At 47.2% G+C, this 17,115-nt stretch overlaps 1 protein-coding gene across 2 annotated transcripts in view; it reads left to right on the forward strand.

Moving 5' to 3' along the window:
* Positions 1 to 399: 399 nt before the first annotated feature.
* The window catches only part of KIFAP3 (kinesin associated protein 3), a 73,291-nt gene continuing 56,575 nt past the window's right edge, over positions 400 to 17,115 (forward strand). Inside the window, exons 1-7 of one of the 2 annotated variants that reach the window (XM_066192078.1) lie at positions 400 to 508; positions 4,746 to 4,877; positions 12,655 to 12,809; positions 13,911 to 13,966; positions 14,466 to 14,607; positions 15,730 to 15,829; positions 16,569 to 16,693. In XM_066192078.1, the coding sequence (XP_066048175.1) occupies positions 477 to 508; positions 4,746 to 4,877; positions 12,655 to 12,809; positions 13,911 to 13,966; positions 14,466 to 14,607; positions 15,730 to 15,829; positions 16,569 to 16,693 (742 nt within the window). In that variant the 5' untranslated portion in view covers positions 400 to 476. The remainder of the gene's footprint in view (positions 509 to 4,745; positions 4,878 to 12,654; positions 12,810 to 13,910; positions 13,967 to 14,465; positions 14,608 to 15,729; positions 15,830 to 16,568; positions 16,694 to 17,115) is intronic. The other variant, XM_066192079.1, reaches the window with a different exon arrangement.

Consider the following 17,115-nt stretch of genomic DNA (forward strand, 5'->3'; position numbering starts at 1 on the left):
TCTCAGAATCGCAGCGTCTCAAGTTAAGAAACTTAACTTTTGCGTACATTTTTACGGGGGAGAAACCCACAGCTTCTCCTCCCGACGCCTCGCAAGCGAACAGGAGGGGCGCGTTCCCCCCGGTGAGGGGCAGCGCCTCCCCCGCGCCTGCAGGGGGCGCTAACGGGGAGGAAAGGCGGCGGCGAGGGGCGAGGGCGGCGCGCGTGCGCGGGGCAGCGGCAGCGCGTGCTCAGAGCGCGCGCGCGCGCGCGTGCGCGGGGCGGGGCTGGGCGGGGCGGGGCTCGCGCTCTCCCTGGTAACGAGCACCGCGCGCGCGGGGCCGCGCCCTGCCCGGGCCGCCGCCCCCCCCCAGCCCCTCAGCGCCCCTCAGCGCCCCCCCAGCCCCTCAGCGCCCCTCAGCGCCCCTCAGCGCCCCTCAGCGCCCCTCAGCGCCCCTCAGCGCCCCTCAGCGCCCCTCACCGCCCCTCACCGCCGCCATGCAGAGCGAGGACGCCCGGTACCTCAAGAGGTAACCGGGGAGGATGGGCAGGAGGCGCGGTGGTTCGTTCTGGGGGGGTGTTGGGTCGTGTCGGATGAGGCGAGGCAGCTTGTCCCGAGGGATGGAGTGTGTTAGGTTATGGGGTGGGAGACACAGGTGTTGGGGGGTGTTTGCAGAGGGGTGCATGGGCGGTTGTGGTTGGGGGAATCTAAGGGAGCTGAGGGTGTGGTGGGCTGTAGTGAGGACTGGCTTGGGGATGGATGGGAGATTATAGCTGGGGAGATGGCGATGGGGAGTGTTTTGAGAGTGATGATGATGAGATGGGTGGAGGAATTGCGAGTGAAAGTGGTTTGGAAGCTGACTGGAGGTTGTGGTGTGGTGGGTAAGATGGGTGAGGGGCTTGGGAATGGCTGATAGATTTGTTTAGGCAGTTCCCCCTTAGCCTGCCCCAGTCTCTTGGGCAGAAGATTTGGAGGAGGACTGGGAAGGTTAGAGATGAGTGAAGGTTACAAAGGCAGGGTAGGCAGAGAGATGGGGTGGGTGGTGCTGGGGTGAAGGTTTGGAGCGATGCTCTGGTCTGGGGATGGCTGTTGGTGGCATTTTATGGTGTGTTTGGGACGAGGCACTGAAGTGACAACAGGTTGAGGGGAGAATAGGTGCTGTTAGGAGATGAGTGGAGAGGATCATCGTGTATTAGGTGCTGGGATGGGGCAGGTAGCTGCCTTGGGGATCAGGGATGGGATAAGAGACAGTAAGGCCAGGCTCAGGGAGAAGCTGGGAGTCTGATTCAGAGATGTTAAGAGTGTGGCAAGGCAGATTGGGCAGGACAAGTGACGTGACTGGAAGAGGTAACTGTGGTGTATAAAGTGTATGATCTGGGTTTGATGTTGCAGATGTGATAAGTGAATGGTGCCTTTTATCTGTCTGTTTGGCAGTGAGACCGGTCACCCTAAAGAATAGGGCCTGAGTTGGCAACTGTTGGATCTCTGTCAGCTTTTTCAGAGCAAAAGCGAATCAATCCCAAAAGATGCCAGGTCATCTAGGCCTCTGTTCAGATGTGAGCTGTGGACAGTGTCACTTTCTCCTGTCATGCTGGTGATTTTATCCATCACGTCATGAATCCTAAGGAGTTCCTGCTCTTGTTTTTTTACTTCCTGTCCACTTTTAGTGTTTGCAGAATTTCCTGTTTAGGCTGTCTAGATTTTGCTTTTTCTTCCCTTGTATGCCACATATTAAGACCCATAGGTGGAAACAGTGCAGGGAAAACAAACCTCTTGATAATCTTTGAACATCAGTTCTGTCACAGCAATGCCACGATGGATAAAAATCAAATGGCCACCTTTAATTAAATCAACAGCTGTAACTTTAGAGTAGAGCCTGTTTTTTAAGCCTTACCTCTTCAGTTTCTGCCATCTTACGTGATTTTTGTAGGAATCTTTGTTTTGTTGTCATCCCTGCAACAGGTGTAGTAGTCTGTTTTTTTTGGGAGCCCAGACCCAAACCTGTGTGTGCTGTGCTGTTTAACGTGACCAGGCTGGTGTGCAGGTCTGGTCACTCCTCTGCTCCGTTTCCCTTTGTCACCCTCCGGGGGCACTCCCCCTCCCGCCCAGTCTGACTTGCTGGGATTTGTTATGGGGTTTTCAGCCTTACCCACGTGTGCCATTTGTCCCACTTTTCATGAGGATAGTTTGCTTTTGCTTTTTCCCTCTAAAGGATTTAGTTAATCAAAGGTTATAAACGCTGCAGCCTTGGTTGTGTGAGCTCAGCTTGGCCAGCTCTTGTCTGTAGAAAAGGCAAAGGCCTCTTTTAAACCTTGAACTGAACTGGGCTCTGGTTGACGGAGCAAGCAGGGAAGTGAAAGGACAGGCTGATGTGCATGAGAGCTCCCCAGTGCATTACTGCTTCTGCTCATTATGGTATAAAATGTTTTGTGAAGTGATTTGCAGGCTCAAGATGTGTAGAAGATCAGTAAAGAAGATGTTTGTAGATTAGGGGGAGAGGAGGGGATTTTTTTCTGTAAATGAAGATTTACCTTCTGATGCTGACAATCTGAATGCAGTGTTTTCCAGATGAAAAATAACTTCAGTGGCTGGGGAGTACATTTTAGTGTAGGTCCTCAAGCTTTTCACATGTTAGGATTCTCAGAGAGGGAACTTGGCTGTGTATTGATTTGTGACTTCATTAGCTCAGAAATAGCTCAGGCCGAGATGGTGCTTGTCAGTGTGAGAGGGCAGAAAATCCCTGCAGCTGTAAGTCCTTCAGTTTCCCCATCTGTCCCTCTGAAGGAAAAAATTGAATATGGGAAGTCCTGAAACTGTTTAAGCAGTCTTAAGCTAAGGCTCTCCTGGTTGCTAAGCTCATGAGTGGTTTACTGTTGCCAAAAGGAGGAGGCTTCACTCCTTCTTTTCCCTAATGATAAATAGGAAGTGTTGTTCCTTTTCTGTAGAGCGTTTTAGTTCTGTTACACAGTGAAAAACTTCCTCTCTCCAAAACATGGAGAGTTTAGTGTTGGATTGCTGGAATTGCCTGTGACAGGGATTGATGAGCCCTCATGTTGAACTCCAAGGTGACTGCCAGGAGCAGGGAAAACACGGGAAGATCTAATCCTTTTGGCAATGATGAGCTGTTAGTTCAGCTTTTTTCTTGTGAAACTTTACCAGACTCCTGGTTTTTACCCATCCTTTTCTTTATATCTGTAAATATTGCTAAGCTGTCACTAACCAGAGCTCTGACTGTCAGGGGTCTGAGTGTTTGCAGTTGGCATCTCCTGATAGATCTTAATGTGGGAGAAATGTATTTGGAGGTGGGGAGTGAGAGCTGGATTCTTTTGGAATAGGTTTGCCATAAGCTTTCTGTCCTGCAAGACTGGACCTTGTGAGAACAGACCGTAATGAAGCATCTGTTTCAAGGTACTGTTAAAGGGGAATGAACCCAAGTCTCTTAAAAAATCTCAAATCCAAAAGGGAGTTTTGCTATACTCTCATGGAAAATATTATTCTCTACAGGGAGATATTTTTGTTTGCTCTGTGTAGCCTTATGTCCTTGCAAGGCTGGTAGTTGACCTGGACTCTTCGTTTCCCACAGCAGACCTTTCTGTGGCTTGTGGGGTTTTTTGGGCAGCTGTATCTCAAGACAAAGGTGTTTTTGCAGCTGTATTCTGCTGAAGGGAAAGTGGACACCCGAGTAGCTGGGTAGATGGGGACACATTTCAAACATTTTCTGCTGAGAGTGGTTACACCACAGGCTGCCTCTGGAACTGCTGACATTTCCAGCTTTATGAGACTGAAGTCGTTTTCCCAGATCTCATTGGCCCAATGCCACATCTACCTGCTGTCTCCTAGATGCTGATATGACTAGTGGTGAAGCCACTTGTAATTCTCTTTATGGACATGATCTGTTTAAAAAACCTGAACACCCAACAAAAAACCCACTCCACATCCCAAAAGCCAAACCTACATTTCGGAGGTGGGTTTAATTTGCAGTGTTTCTTCAGCCTGGTTTATGGCACGACTGGACATATTCCACTGGCAGTACCAAGTGGAAAAGGGACAAGTGTCATCTTTACCAATAAATAAAAATGTGTCACTGTATTTTGGCACTGACATACCCCAGAGTGCTTCTCTAGAGAATACTTCTCCCAAGGATCTGTAGCTGTAGAAAAGCAGGTAGATGTGATTGATATCTTTTGATGGCAGCTGTTGATTTTTGTAATCCCTCACGCCTGGCTGCAGGCACAATGAGGTGAAGAACAGTAGCAAAGAGGTTTGTGTTTCAAGAGAGAATATTTAAATTGAAATACAAATTATTTGTAATTCAGTCTCATCAAATTGTAACTACTAAGAGTTAGCCAAGAGAATGACAAAAAAAAAAATTCCATTTGTAGAGGACTGCACTAAGTGAAGGCCATTAGACAAAGATTTATTTTACTGACAAGGTAATGGAGAATCAACTGGGAAATTAACCTGCTTGGTGAAATGCATCTATTTTCTCATTGTGGTGATGTGGAACAGGATAACTTTAATTTCTTTCCTGATTTTTGTGAGTAAGGCTTGGCCAGTGGCTTGGATATTTCTGTGCTACAGGTCATAGGCAAGAATATGCCACTGGAACCAGTTTTGGTACAGCTGTGTGGGATGGAATATGGTGTGGAAGGAGAGCACTGCTTGGGTTTAGGGTCTGCATGGAACAGGAGGCAGGTAACTGATTTCTGCTCTGGTGAGTTTTCTGAGCTTTTCATTTAATCTTTTTTTTCTTTTCTTTCTGACAGGAAGGTAAAAGGAGGTCACATAGATGTGCATCCACATGAGAAAGCCCTCGTTGTCCATTATGAAGTGGAAGCAACAATTCTGGGAGAGATGGGAGACCCGGTGCTGGGGGAACGCAAAGGATGTCAGAAAATGTAAGGTCATGGCAAGCTCTGATATTTTATTTCGATCTTCATAGTCACAGATTCAGTAACTCAGAGTATCACCTACCTCTGTGTTGGGGGTTGGGTTTGTTCCTTCTTTCTCTGGGGAATTTTTTCCCCACGGGTTGCCAAGGGGACCGGGTGTTGGATACTTGAGAGTGCTTGGCTGAAACAAAGAGATGGACAAAAGGTGGAAGGGGGAGATAACGCAGGTAAAAGACACAGCTTGAGGCAGCTGCGTGCTTTTCTGCTTCCGGCGTTCGGGAGACGCGTGTCTGCCGCTCCTCGAGGATCTCAGCCGCCGCAAAGCGCGCCGAGGAGAAGCTGGGCGCTTTCTGCCTCGCCTTCGAGCTTCTTCGGCGCTGCTCCTCTTGCTGCAGCGTGACCCTGCACCCCCTGCGCTGCCGGGACATCCTGCCCCTGCCTGCCGGGACACCCTGCCATCCCAGCTACCAGCCCGGGACTTTTCCACTGTTCCAGCTTGGTGCTCTGAGGATCCTGCAGGGACACCGAAACCAAACTGCCCTGGGTTTTGTGAAACAAAGCCCTCAAGGTTCTTGGTACTGTTGTCGTTTGTCATTAATGCTGTAGTTGTTTGGTGGGGGGGGGAGGTTTTTTTTGTGTTTGTTTGCTTTGTATTACATACTAGTAAAGAACTGCTATTCCTATTTCCCAAATCTTTGCCAAAGAGCCTCTGATTGTAATTTTACCTAGCAGATACCTGTCTTCCTAAACCAAGACAGATTTTGGCGCCCAAGTGTGGGGCTTGAGGGCACTGAGAAAAGAAAAGGGAAGAGAAATAGCAGTTCTTAACTAACCTAGTACTTTCTTTTGTGTGCGTTGGATATAAAAACCTCATTAGGCTGCATCATGTGGTCTAACTTAGCCTGGTTTGGGTGGCATGTGGTTGTGGCTGTATTCCTTCCATTTGCAGGCCCTTATCTAAACATGGGCCCTATAACTAAGGCTACTGTGACTGTCATCCAGTTTATTTTATGGCTTAATAAGGTGAAGAACTCATGGATTTTTAATTTCCTCTGGAAGGCAGGCACATGGATTCAGGGCTATCGTACACTAACTGTGTGTTTTTGGAGTTACTTTAACAATGGTACCTACTGTGAGGAAATGACACTGGGGGAAGTTTCTTTTTCCCAACCCTTTACCCATCTCTTTGGGTCTGCCCCACCAGTTTTTGAAGGGTTTAAATCCTCTCTGAATGCTAATGATATCATACAATGGCTGGTGCTGCTAATATGCGTATTCTGTTTAGCATTCAGAGATAAGGGAAGATTGACCTGGATAACCACCCTGATACCTAGCCCACAGAATAGGGATGATACCCCAGAGCCTGACTCTGCCCCACAGCCTGCCTCAGAAAGGACCCACCCGGATTGGGTTGAGGTTCTGGTAAAAGAGATAGGCCAAATGCTGAAAGAGTACATTTCCCCAGCTCATGAAAAACCCTCCCCCTGCCCCGAGAAGGCAGAGACTGATGGTGCAGCAGTGGAACCCACAGATGTTACAACTGTCCAGGTTCCAGCTGAACCACAAGGGCAGCCACAGCCAGCAGCAGTCGCCCCTGTGGAAACAAGGAAGTGTAAAGTGAAATCGTCAGATCCTGATATTAAGGGTAAGAAAGGAGGGTCCTCACAGCCCACGGAAGAGCCACAGGTTGAGATCATCACTGAGTCCCTGACATATGAAAGTCTACGTAATCTGCAAAAAGATATTGCACGACGAGGACGTGAGGCTTATACAGCCTGGCTACTTCGAGTCTGGGACCTTATGGGTACAGGTGTGCAACTGGATAGTGCTGAAGCAAGGAATTTGGGACCCTTGACCCAGGACTCAGGTATAAATCAGGTATTTGTAAGAGAGCAAAGGCCCCTTCCCCTTTGGGAACGACTTCTAATGAGTGTGAGAGAGAGATTTGTCCACAGAGACAGAATGCAAGAGCACAACAATAGAATGCGATGGAAGACCCTTGAGGAAGGAATCCAACAGTTGAGAGAAGTGGCAGTATTGGAAGTACTTTTTGGGAGGACCGGACAGCATGATAATGACCCCGACAAGGTTAAATGCACAGGGCACATGTTGTGGAATCTGGCAACTCATGGACCATCCCAATACGCCACATTCATCGCAACAATTAATGCCGAGGATAACCGAGAGACAGTGGGTTCTGTTGCCAACAAGCTCAGAAATTATGAAAGTATGATCAGTGGCCCAATGCAGGCTCATGTCTCTGCGGTGGTGAAGGAACTCAAAGAGGAGATGAGGGAAATGAGAGAGGAGATGAGAAGGAACAGTTCCCATGTAGCACCGGTGCGAGTCACAGGCCCCAGAATCAGAGCCCAACATTCCCCAGCGAGAGAGAGAGGGTACACCCCTCGAGCTGACCTGTGGTTTTATCTGCGGGACCATGGGGAGGACATGGGAGCGTGGCATGGGAAACCTACTTCTGTCCTGGCAGCACGGGTACGTGAGCTCAAGGAGAGAAACGCTAACAGAGGGAGTTCCACTAGAATGAAGGTAGCCTCAGCCTCCCATGAGCAAGCTGCCAGGTATTACGGAGGTGGGAATGCTGTGTCAGATTCCCTCGAAGGAACCTCTACCATGTACGTCCAAGAAGGGAATAATAACCAGTGCTAGAGGGGCCCTGCCTCTAGCCAGGAAGAGGCACGGGAAAATCGGGTTTTTTGGACTGTGTGGATTCGATGGCCTGGCACATCAGAACCACAAAAATATGAAGCTTTAGTAGATACTGGGTCGCAGTGTACTCTAATGCCATCAGGACATGTGGGGGCAGAACCGATTTCCATTGCCGGGGTGACGGGGGGATCACAGGAACTGACTCTGGTTGAAGCCGAGGTGAGCCTGACCGGGAAGGAGTGGCAGAAACTTCCGATTGTGACCGGCCCAGAGGCTCCATGTATTTTGGGCATAGACTTCCTCAGGAATGGATATTATAAAGACCCCAAAGGACTCAGATGGGCTTTTGGAATAGCTGCTGTGGAGACAGAGAACATTAAGCAGTTGAACACCTTGCCGGGACTATCAGAGAACCCATCTGCAGTGGGACTCCTGAAGGTAGAAGAACAACAAGTACCTGTTGCCACCTCGACAGTGCACCGTCGGCAGTATCGGACAAATCGGGACGCCGTGATCCCCATCCACAAGATGATCCGTGAGCTGGAGAGCCAAGGGGTGGTCAGCAAAACCCACTCACCCTTCAACAGCCCCATCTGGCCTGTGCGCAAGTCTGATGGAGAATGGAGACTGACTGTGGACTATCGTGCATTGAATGAAGTGACTCCACCGCTGAGCGCTGCTGTGCCGGACATGCTGGAACTTCAGTACGAGCTGGAGTCCAAGGCAGCGAGGTGGTATGCCACTATTGACATTGCCAATGCATTTTTCTCCATTCCTCTGGCTGCAGAATGCAGGCCTCAGTTTGCTTTCACCTGGAGGGGCGTGCAGTACACCTGGAACCGGCTGCCCCAGGGGTGGAAACACAGCCCCACCATCTGCCATGGGCTGATCCAGGCTGCACTGGAGAAAGGTGAGGCTCCGGAACATCTACAGTACATTGATGACATCATTGTGTGGGGAAAGACTGCAGCTGAAGTGTTCGAGAAAGGAGAGAGGATCATCCAGATTTTGCTGAAAGCCGGGTTTGCCATCAAGAAGAGCAAAGTCAAGGGACCTGCCAGAGAGATCCAGTTCCTGGGAGTAAAGTGGCAAGATGGACGGCGGCAGATCCCCACTGAGGTCATTGATAAGATCACAGCAATGTCTCCACCGACCAGCAAAAAGGAAACACAAGCTTTCCTAGGAGCCATAGGTTTTTGGAGGATGCACATTCCTGAATACAGTCAAATCGTGAGCCCTCTCTACCTGGTTACCCGCAAGAAAAACAATTTCCACTGGGGCCCTGAACAGCAACAAGCCTTTGCCCAGATCAAGCAGGAGATTGCTCATGCAGTAGCCCTTGGCCCAGTCAGGACGGGACCAGATGTGAAGAATGTGCTTTATTCTGCAGCCGGGAACAACGGTTTGTCCTGGAGCCTTTGGCAGAAGGTGCCAGGGGAGACCCGAGGCCGACCACTGGGATTCTGGAGTCGAAGTTACAGAGGATCTGAAGCCAACTACACTCCCACAGAGAAGGAGATCTTGGCCGCCTATGAAGGAGTTCAAGCCGCCTCAGAAGTGATTGGCACAGAAGCACAACTCCTCTTGGCACCCCGACTACCAGTGCTGGGGTGGATGTTTAAAGGAAAGGCTCCCTCCACGCACCATGCCACCGATGCCACATGGAGCAAATGGACTGCCCTCATCACACAGCGTGCCCGTATTGGAAACCCAAATCGCCCTGGGATTTTGGAGATAATTACAAACTGGCCGGAAGGAGAAAACTTCGGTTTCACGGACGAAGAGGAGCAGGTACAAGTGACACGAGCTGAAGAAGCTCCTCCATACAACCAACTGCCAGCAGAAGAAACACACTACGCTCTCTTCACTGACGGTTCCTGTCGCATCGTGGGAATGAACCGTAAGTGGAAAGCAGCCGTATGGAGCCCCACACGACAGGTTGCAGAAGCCACTGAAGGAGAAGGGGGATCAAGTCAGCTTGCTGAACTCAAAGCTGTTCAATTAGCCCTTGACATTGCTGAAAGAGAGAAGTGGCCAAAGCTCTACCTCTACACTGATTCGTGGATGGTAGCCAATGCTCTGTGGGGCTGGCTGGAGAGGTGGAAAAAGGCCAACTGGCAGCGTAGAGGAAAACCAATCTGGGCTGCTGATGAATGGAAGGACGTTGCCACTCGTGTAGAGAAGCTGCCTGTGAAAGTCCGCCATGTAGATGCCCATGTTCCCAAGAGTCGGGCTAATGAGGAACACCAAAACAACAAGCAGGTAGATCAGGCTGCCAAGATAGAAGTGTCAAAGATAGATTTAGATTGGCAACACAAGGGAGAGTTGTTCCTAGCCCGATGGGCCCATGATGCCTCAGGTCATCAGGGCAGAGATGCCACCTATAAGTGAGCCCGAGACCGAGGGGTGGATTTAACCATGGACAGTATTTCTCAGGTTATCCATGACTGTGAGACATGTGCTGCAATCAAGCAAGCCAAGCGGGTGAAGCCCTTATGGTATGGTGGGCGGTGGTCCAAATATAAATATGGGGAAGCCTGGCAGATTGACTACATCACCCTTCCCCAAACCCGCCAGGGCAAGCGTTATGTGCTAACCATAGTGGAAGCCACCACTGGATGGTTGGAGACCTACCCTGTGCCTCATGCTACTGCCCGGAACACCATCCTGGGCCTGGAAAAACAAGTTCTGTGGAGACATGGCACCCCTGAGAGAATCGAGTCGGACAATGGGACTCATTTCAAGAATAGTCTTATAAGCACCTGGGCTAGAGAACATGGCATTGAGTGGGTGTACCATATTCCTTATCATGCACCAGCGGCCGGGAAAGTTGAACGGTGCAATGGCCTGCTTAAAACTACCTTGAAAGCACTGGGTGGGGGAACCTTTAAGAATTGGGATACTAATTTAGCAAAGGCCACCTGGTTGGTGAACACTCGAGGTTCCACCAACCGAGCAGGTCCTGCCCAATCTGAGCCCTTGCAAAAGACAGACGGAGATAAGGTTCCAGTGGTACACATGAGAGGTATGCTGGGAAAAACTGTTTGGATTAATCCTGCCTCCAGCAAAGACAATCCCATCCGTGGGGTTGTCTTTGCTCAGGGACCAGGTTGCACCTGGTGGGTGATGCAAAAGGATGGAGAGACCCGATGCATACCTCAAGGGGACCTTGTTTTGGGGTGAACTATCCATGACAATGTGGCTGCATCCATATTTGCATATATATATATGTATTTTTAATAGTTAAAACTCAATGTAATATGTTTGTATGGGAAAAAAATTCGGGGTGGATAATGTTGGGGGTTGGGTTTGTTCCTTCTTTCTCTGGGGAATTTTTTCCCCACGGGTTGCCAAGGGGACCGGGTGTTGGATACTTGAGAGTGCTTGGCTGAAACGAAGAGATGGACAAAAGGTGGAAGGGGGAGATAACGCAGGTAAAAGACACAGCTTGAGGCAGCTGCGTGCTTTTCTGCTTCCGGCGTTCGGGAGACGCGTGTCTGCCGCTCCTCGAGGATCTCAGCCGCCGCAAAGCGCGCCGAGGAGAAGCTGGGCGCTTTCTGCCTCGCCTTCGAGCTTCTTCGGCGCTGCTCCTCTTGCTGCAGCGTGACCCTGCACCCCCTGCGCTGCCGGGACATCCTGCCCCTGCCTGCCGGGACACCCTGCCATCCCAGCTACCAGCCCGGGACTTTTCCACTGTTCCAGCTTGGTGCTCTGAGGATCCTGCAGGGACACCGAAACCAAACTGCCCTGGGTTTTGTGAAACAAAGCCCTCAAGGTTCTTGGTACTGTTGTCGTTTGTCATTAATGCTGTAGTTGTTTGGTGGGGGGGGGAGGTTTTTTTTGTGTTTGTTTGCTTTGTATTACATACTAGTAAAGAACTGCTATTCCTATTTCCCAAATCTTTGCCAAAGAGCCTCTGATTGTAATTTTACCTAGCAGATACCTGTCTTCCTAAACCAAGACACTCTGAGAAATTGTAGCCTGTAATCTTTATGCAGCTTAGTGCTGGACTAGCAGAGGGCTTCAAAGCTAGGAAATAACAATGTGCCTAGGAAGGTTACCATCTGAAACACACATTGTAAATTGCTTTTCAGCCATGTCCTTTAAGGTGTTTCTTAAAGAAAGGTAATGACTCCTGTTTTACATGATGGGTAATTGAGGCAGAGAAAAGTAAAGTGATTGTTTCCTGTGCAAATGGTAGTTCATGTTGGAGCAAGAAGTACCACTGAACCTCCTGACAGCCTTATGCTCCAGCTGTTGGCTCTCCTGTTTTTTCATCTGCCCCTGCCCAACCAGTGAATTCACTGCTTTATCTGCATTTTACTTTTGCCTGGTTACTTTCTTTCAGTACTATTAAAGTATTCCCCACTGGTAAAGCCCAGAGAACTATCATAACTTCAGATTTCAAGCTGCAAGGTTGGACCTATTCTAGGGGGGTTTTATCTATGTACTGATTTCTTTTTGAAAATTTGAGCTGAAGCGGCTGCCTGCGTGTGTGTGTTAGAAGAATAACTGGGGAAAATGAAAACGGTATCCTTAAATTGTCTCAAATTTTTGAAGATATCAGAAGCATTCTTCTGTCATCAGATGAATCAGCAACTTGCATGTGCAAGGTGGTGGAATTCCTTTTTGTTCCACGCTGTTGTTAACACCCACAGATATTTCTTGTGGCTCATTGCTTGTGGACCTGGCTGCAGGTCTGCCAGAGCTGTGGGAGCTGCAAAAGAACCTTCCTGTGCAGAGAACACCCAGAACTGTCTCTCATCAGGGACGTATTTGTGTGCAGTACTCCTTTGTGGTCCTGCGCACTTTTAATGGGGTATATTGCAAATCAGTTGCTGTTTTTTGTGTCTGAGATGATTGTAAGGGATCTGTTCATACAGCTGCCTTTAATGTTGCTTGCTTGTCAGCTCGTGAACAGTTACGCTCCACCAAATCTGTTTGACAGTTTCTTGCTGTTTGGAGTTCAGAGACACCACTCTTTGGCATGAAAGGCACAGGCACTGGGTGTATCAGGATCATTTCTGCTTGAAGAAATTCTTGACTGTGTAAACATAATCAAAGGACTGAAGATAAAAAAATACACGACCTGAAAAGAGACTTGTCTGTGTTGCAGAATTCGGCTGAAGAGTCTTAATGCAAACACAGATATTTGTTCCCTGGCTCGGAAGGTTGTTGAGGAATGCAAGCTCATTCACCCCTCCAAGCTGGCAGAAGTGGAGCAGCTGCTGTACTACCTGCGGAACCGCAAGGATTCCTCAGTAGTAAAAGGTAAAGAATACAGGAACAAAGTAGCTTGGGACTGGGGAGCCTCAGCCTTGGACAAACAGTGAGGTTTCCAGCTGAGAGCCCAATGTGTCTGATGTACCGGTTGTCTGGGGTGGTGATGGGGGGACATGTATGTTTTATCACCCTTGGAAACAATTATGATCTTGAAGTGAGATTGGAGGAGATTGTCTTTTTAACAACCAAATGTATTTTATTATTTTGGGTACATTTAGCATTGATGCTTTTTACTGACTGCCTCATGCTTTAGCAGGAGTTGAGAGGTACAGATTCTGCTATTGGGTGCAGCCTCATATTGAACCTACACTTAGAGTGATATCAAAAGTCTCTAAGAGGATCTTCCTAGAGGGACCTCTGCCATCACCTCTTGCAAGGGTAGACAGTGCGCTGAGGCTGAATTTGGGCTGTGTGTAAAGGTGGAGAGTTTCAGAGCCTGACAAGCTTTGGTCTAGTGTAGCAAACAGCCTGGGGTGTTTCTCTCATCTTGTCTTCTTAAGTTCCTGGCCTCTTGGTGCTCCTGTTTACATCTTAAGTTCACCTTGAACTTTCTGCTCAGAGCACAGTTGAATTTTTAACATGAGATTCTACATTACCTTGCAGTTTTCAAGGTTTCTTGCAACCGTGAAATGGTAGGCTTTTTTCTCAAGCTGGGTTCCTAGTGAGACAAATTTAAGACAAAGATTTGTGTTATATGTGGAGTTTGATTGTAAGAGCTTTGCATATTTTACCCTCTTTCACTCTGCACTTCTGTGTCTTGATGTGTCACGGGGCACAAGCAGAATGAAAGCTGCTGAGGTGTCTCACCTGGGGAGTGAGTGTTGTCATTCTGGGCTTGCTGTAATGTTTATTGCCCTCTGTCTCCCCCACTGATCATTAGGCTGAGTTGTCAAAAGGCAGCTGAGGATTTGCTTTACTCCCTAGGGACTGTTCAGCTTCAGAAACCTGTATTAGTGTGGCTGGTCAGCTGGACACAGAAGGACTTTGACCTTGATTTAACTAGAGTGTTCATTATGAGAACGCCGGGTGTGTGCTTGGTCTGTGTTTGTGTGTAACTTAACTGCACTCAACTGCACTTTTCCTTCATAGAAAAGAAAGAGAAAACCAGCAAGCCAAAAGATCCACCCCCATTTGAAGGAACAGAGGTAAATATTGGTGTTAAAAGAGAAATGCAAACCCTGTTTACTACTTCAGTAAACAGTTACCAAAGGGAGGAGGGGAGAGGAAATGCTGAATTCTTGTGGTTTTTTAATTCTTGCTTTTTAAACAAAGAACTTGGTTTGGAAATACTGCACAATGGAAAAAAAAATTACCTCCATAAAGGGTAAAATATTTGACTTGCATGCTTGCCCCTCCAAGTATAGCACACAGCAGGACAGCCAGTGAGGTCTGGAACATCGGACAGGACACAGAGTCATGTCTGAGCATCCTTTTATTTTTAGGAATTATATCTCCTCAGATTTCCTGGTGTTCATTGGCAGTGATTCTGCATGTGTTGGGGTTTTTTAACTTGTATTTTATTTTTGCCTAAGATCTGTACTCAGAAGCTGGGTGCCCTTTGGTGTCAGGACTGAATAACGTTGTGATTGCTGGTGTTGAATTGCCACCTGTCTCTGTGAAACCCTTGCTTCTGACTGCTTTCAGATTGATGAAGTTGCCAATATCAATGACATGGATGAGTACATTGAGTTACTGTATGAAGACATTCCTGACAAGGTGCGTGGCTCTGCCCTCATCCTGCAGCTGGCCAGGAATCCTGATAATTTGGAAGTGCTGCTTATAAATGGTAAATTTTAAAACCCAACGGTAATTTCTTTTGATGTGCTCTTAATTTGTGTCCAGGGAAAAGTAGTTCACCTTTAATTTGGGATTTTCTTTAGTTTGCTAGACTCTATTTCTCTGTGTGTGGTAATGTGGCCATCCATTTGTAGACAGCCCAGTTGGCTCTGTCTACACGTGGATGCTGCTCTGACTGGGTCTTAGGTGAGCCTAATACTGAAATCTTACTAGGCTCTACAGGCTTCAGCTATTTTTTCTGATCATAGTTATTTTGATACTAAATTAACTTCAGCTGGCATTACTGCTGGAGATGGGAATGTGTTGTTGCATTCTGTAGATCAGGAAACTTGCCTTGAAAGGGGTATTTGCAAGCTGACATAAATTAATCTTGCGATTTTCTTTCCTTGCCCCTTTTGTCTCTTGCTGAGCCCTTATACCCTCACATTCCCTGAGTAAATGATGACTTCAATACATGCCCATCTTGCAGTGTCACCACAGAAGATGGCATGGGATGGGATGGGAATGGTGAGCCATGAAATAATGGCTTGTCCCTATGAGTTGTTGAAAATATTTAGTGCTTCGTGTTCCCAGTTGCTGCTTTTCTGATCAACTACCATGGTGTACATGAAGAGAGACTAGCTAGGGGAAGGTGAATGGAAAAGTGAGATTAAGTAGGACAAGGAGAAACCAAATTATTAAATAATTTGAAGTAGATTCAGCAGGAAAAATAAATAGAAAGATGAATGAGAAATACTGTCTGTCAAGGCAGAATTTAAAGGGGATTTGAAAGTGAAAATGGTGTTTTAGGCAGGGGACACAATGTAGTGTGGAACACAGAGCTGGCAGAGGCCACAGGATCAGTGGTAGTTTTAGGATGACTTCAGTGTTTGGTTGCACTTTCCTCCCATGTTGCTGCCTCCTAGGGTTTGTGACAGAGTGACCACCGAGGGTACTCTCTGGTACTGTTTCCAAACAGATCTCATGAGCAGTGGTGCCTGTTAAAGTGAGATACCTGTGAAAGTGTTCCTCTAGAAAACTTAAAATAAGATTTATTCAAATTCTCAGACTCACAAGCTAAAAAGGAGGGATACAAAATGCTGATGCTTCTCTACATCTTGTTCCACTTCAGAAACTATCCTGGGTGCATTGGCTAGAGTGCTGAGGGAAGACTGGAAACAAAGCATTGAACTGGCTACCAATATAATTTACATTTTCTTCTGCTTTTCAAGGTGAGTGCAGAGTCCCAGATTTAGGAACATAAAGAATGTAGCTCTGCTTAGTGGCTTTTCATTTGTTTTCTGCTCTGTGCTACAAAACTTCTCTGAAACAGGAAAAATGGACAGAAACACACTTGTGCCTCAGTTTGATCACTTAAAACGAAAAGAACTCTCATGGTGAGGCAGTTTGTAAGAGAGCTGGGAGGGAACTAGCAAAGATTCTGACTCATTGCTTTGTGTCAGAAATGAAAGGTGGCTGAGCTGCCACCTCTAATTTCCAGCTGCACTCCTACAGGAAAGAAACAAGCTTCAAAACTGAAGTGAGTGCTTGCTCTTGTTTAGCTGTGCCTGTGTTTCAGCTTACCCTGCCTAGAAATAATTCAAGCAGAAATTAAATTTACCTTGGTTTTGGTCTCTATTATATTTCTGGTGAGGAGAGAGTGCACTTGCAGTATGGTAGGCAGGCTTGAGGGGAAAGCCTTTTCCTTTATGCATGAAAACTGGAATGTGTTTTTATTTTGATCTGGAGCAACAAACTGTTCCTTGTCTTTCTACGAGTTGAGAAAATATTCATGTTTTCAGGGATTGTTCTTGTTTTGAAATAATTTTCCAGTAGGGAAGTGCTATAGTGGGGTACACTGTAAATACCTTTTTTAATATTTCATGTGGTGCAGTATTGCTACCATAGATGTCAAAATAGATATGGAGTTGTTGACATTTATTCCTCACAAGTATTATTTCTTCAATGTAGTTTCTCTCAATTTCATGGGATAATCACACATTACAAAATTGGAGCTCTGTGTATGAATATCATAGACCATGAACTGAAGAGACATGAGCTTTGGCAGGAAGAACTTGCTAAAAAGAAGAAAGCTGATATCCTTTTGATGCTCTGGCATAGCCTGATGGTTTCTGACTTGTTTTGATGAATGTTGTCGGGTTACACAAGAGGAATACACAGCATCTTCTCTAAAAGCAATAGAATTTACCAGAAAGTGCAAAATATAATTGCAGATATAGAGAAACTGAGAAAGACCAAGAGTGAAGATTTTGGGATATGAAAAAGGTTAAGCTGAAGTTACTAAAGCAACACAAGAAAAAAAAAAAGAATTATATTTTAGCAGCAGTATGTCTTAGAACATCTGTGCTGCACATTAGGGTGTAAAATATCCCTGCCTAGCAGGAGAGAAGAATCCTGGCCTGGATTGCAGGTATAGCAGGCTGGTGCTGAGGGAGAGTCATGACACGGGGTATTCCACAGATCCCCTTGTTTTTCACTAGTGAGTGAGGAACACTTT

Source organism: Chamaea fasciata, unplaced genomic scaffold (assembly GCF_029207755.1).
Source record: "Chamaea fasciata isolate MVZ Bird 193981 ecotype frontalis unplaced genomic scaffold, bChaFas1.0.hap1 SCAF_10, whole genome shotgun sequence".
Taxonomy (NCBI): domain Eukaryota; kingdom Metazoa; phylum Chordata; class Aves; order Passeriformes; family Sylviidae; genus Chamaea; species Chamaea fasciata.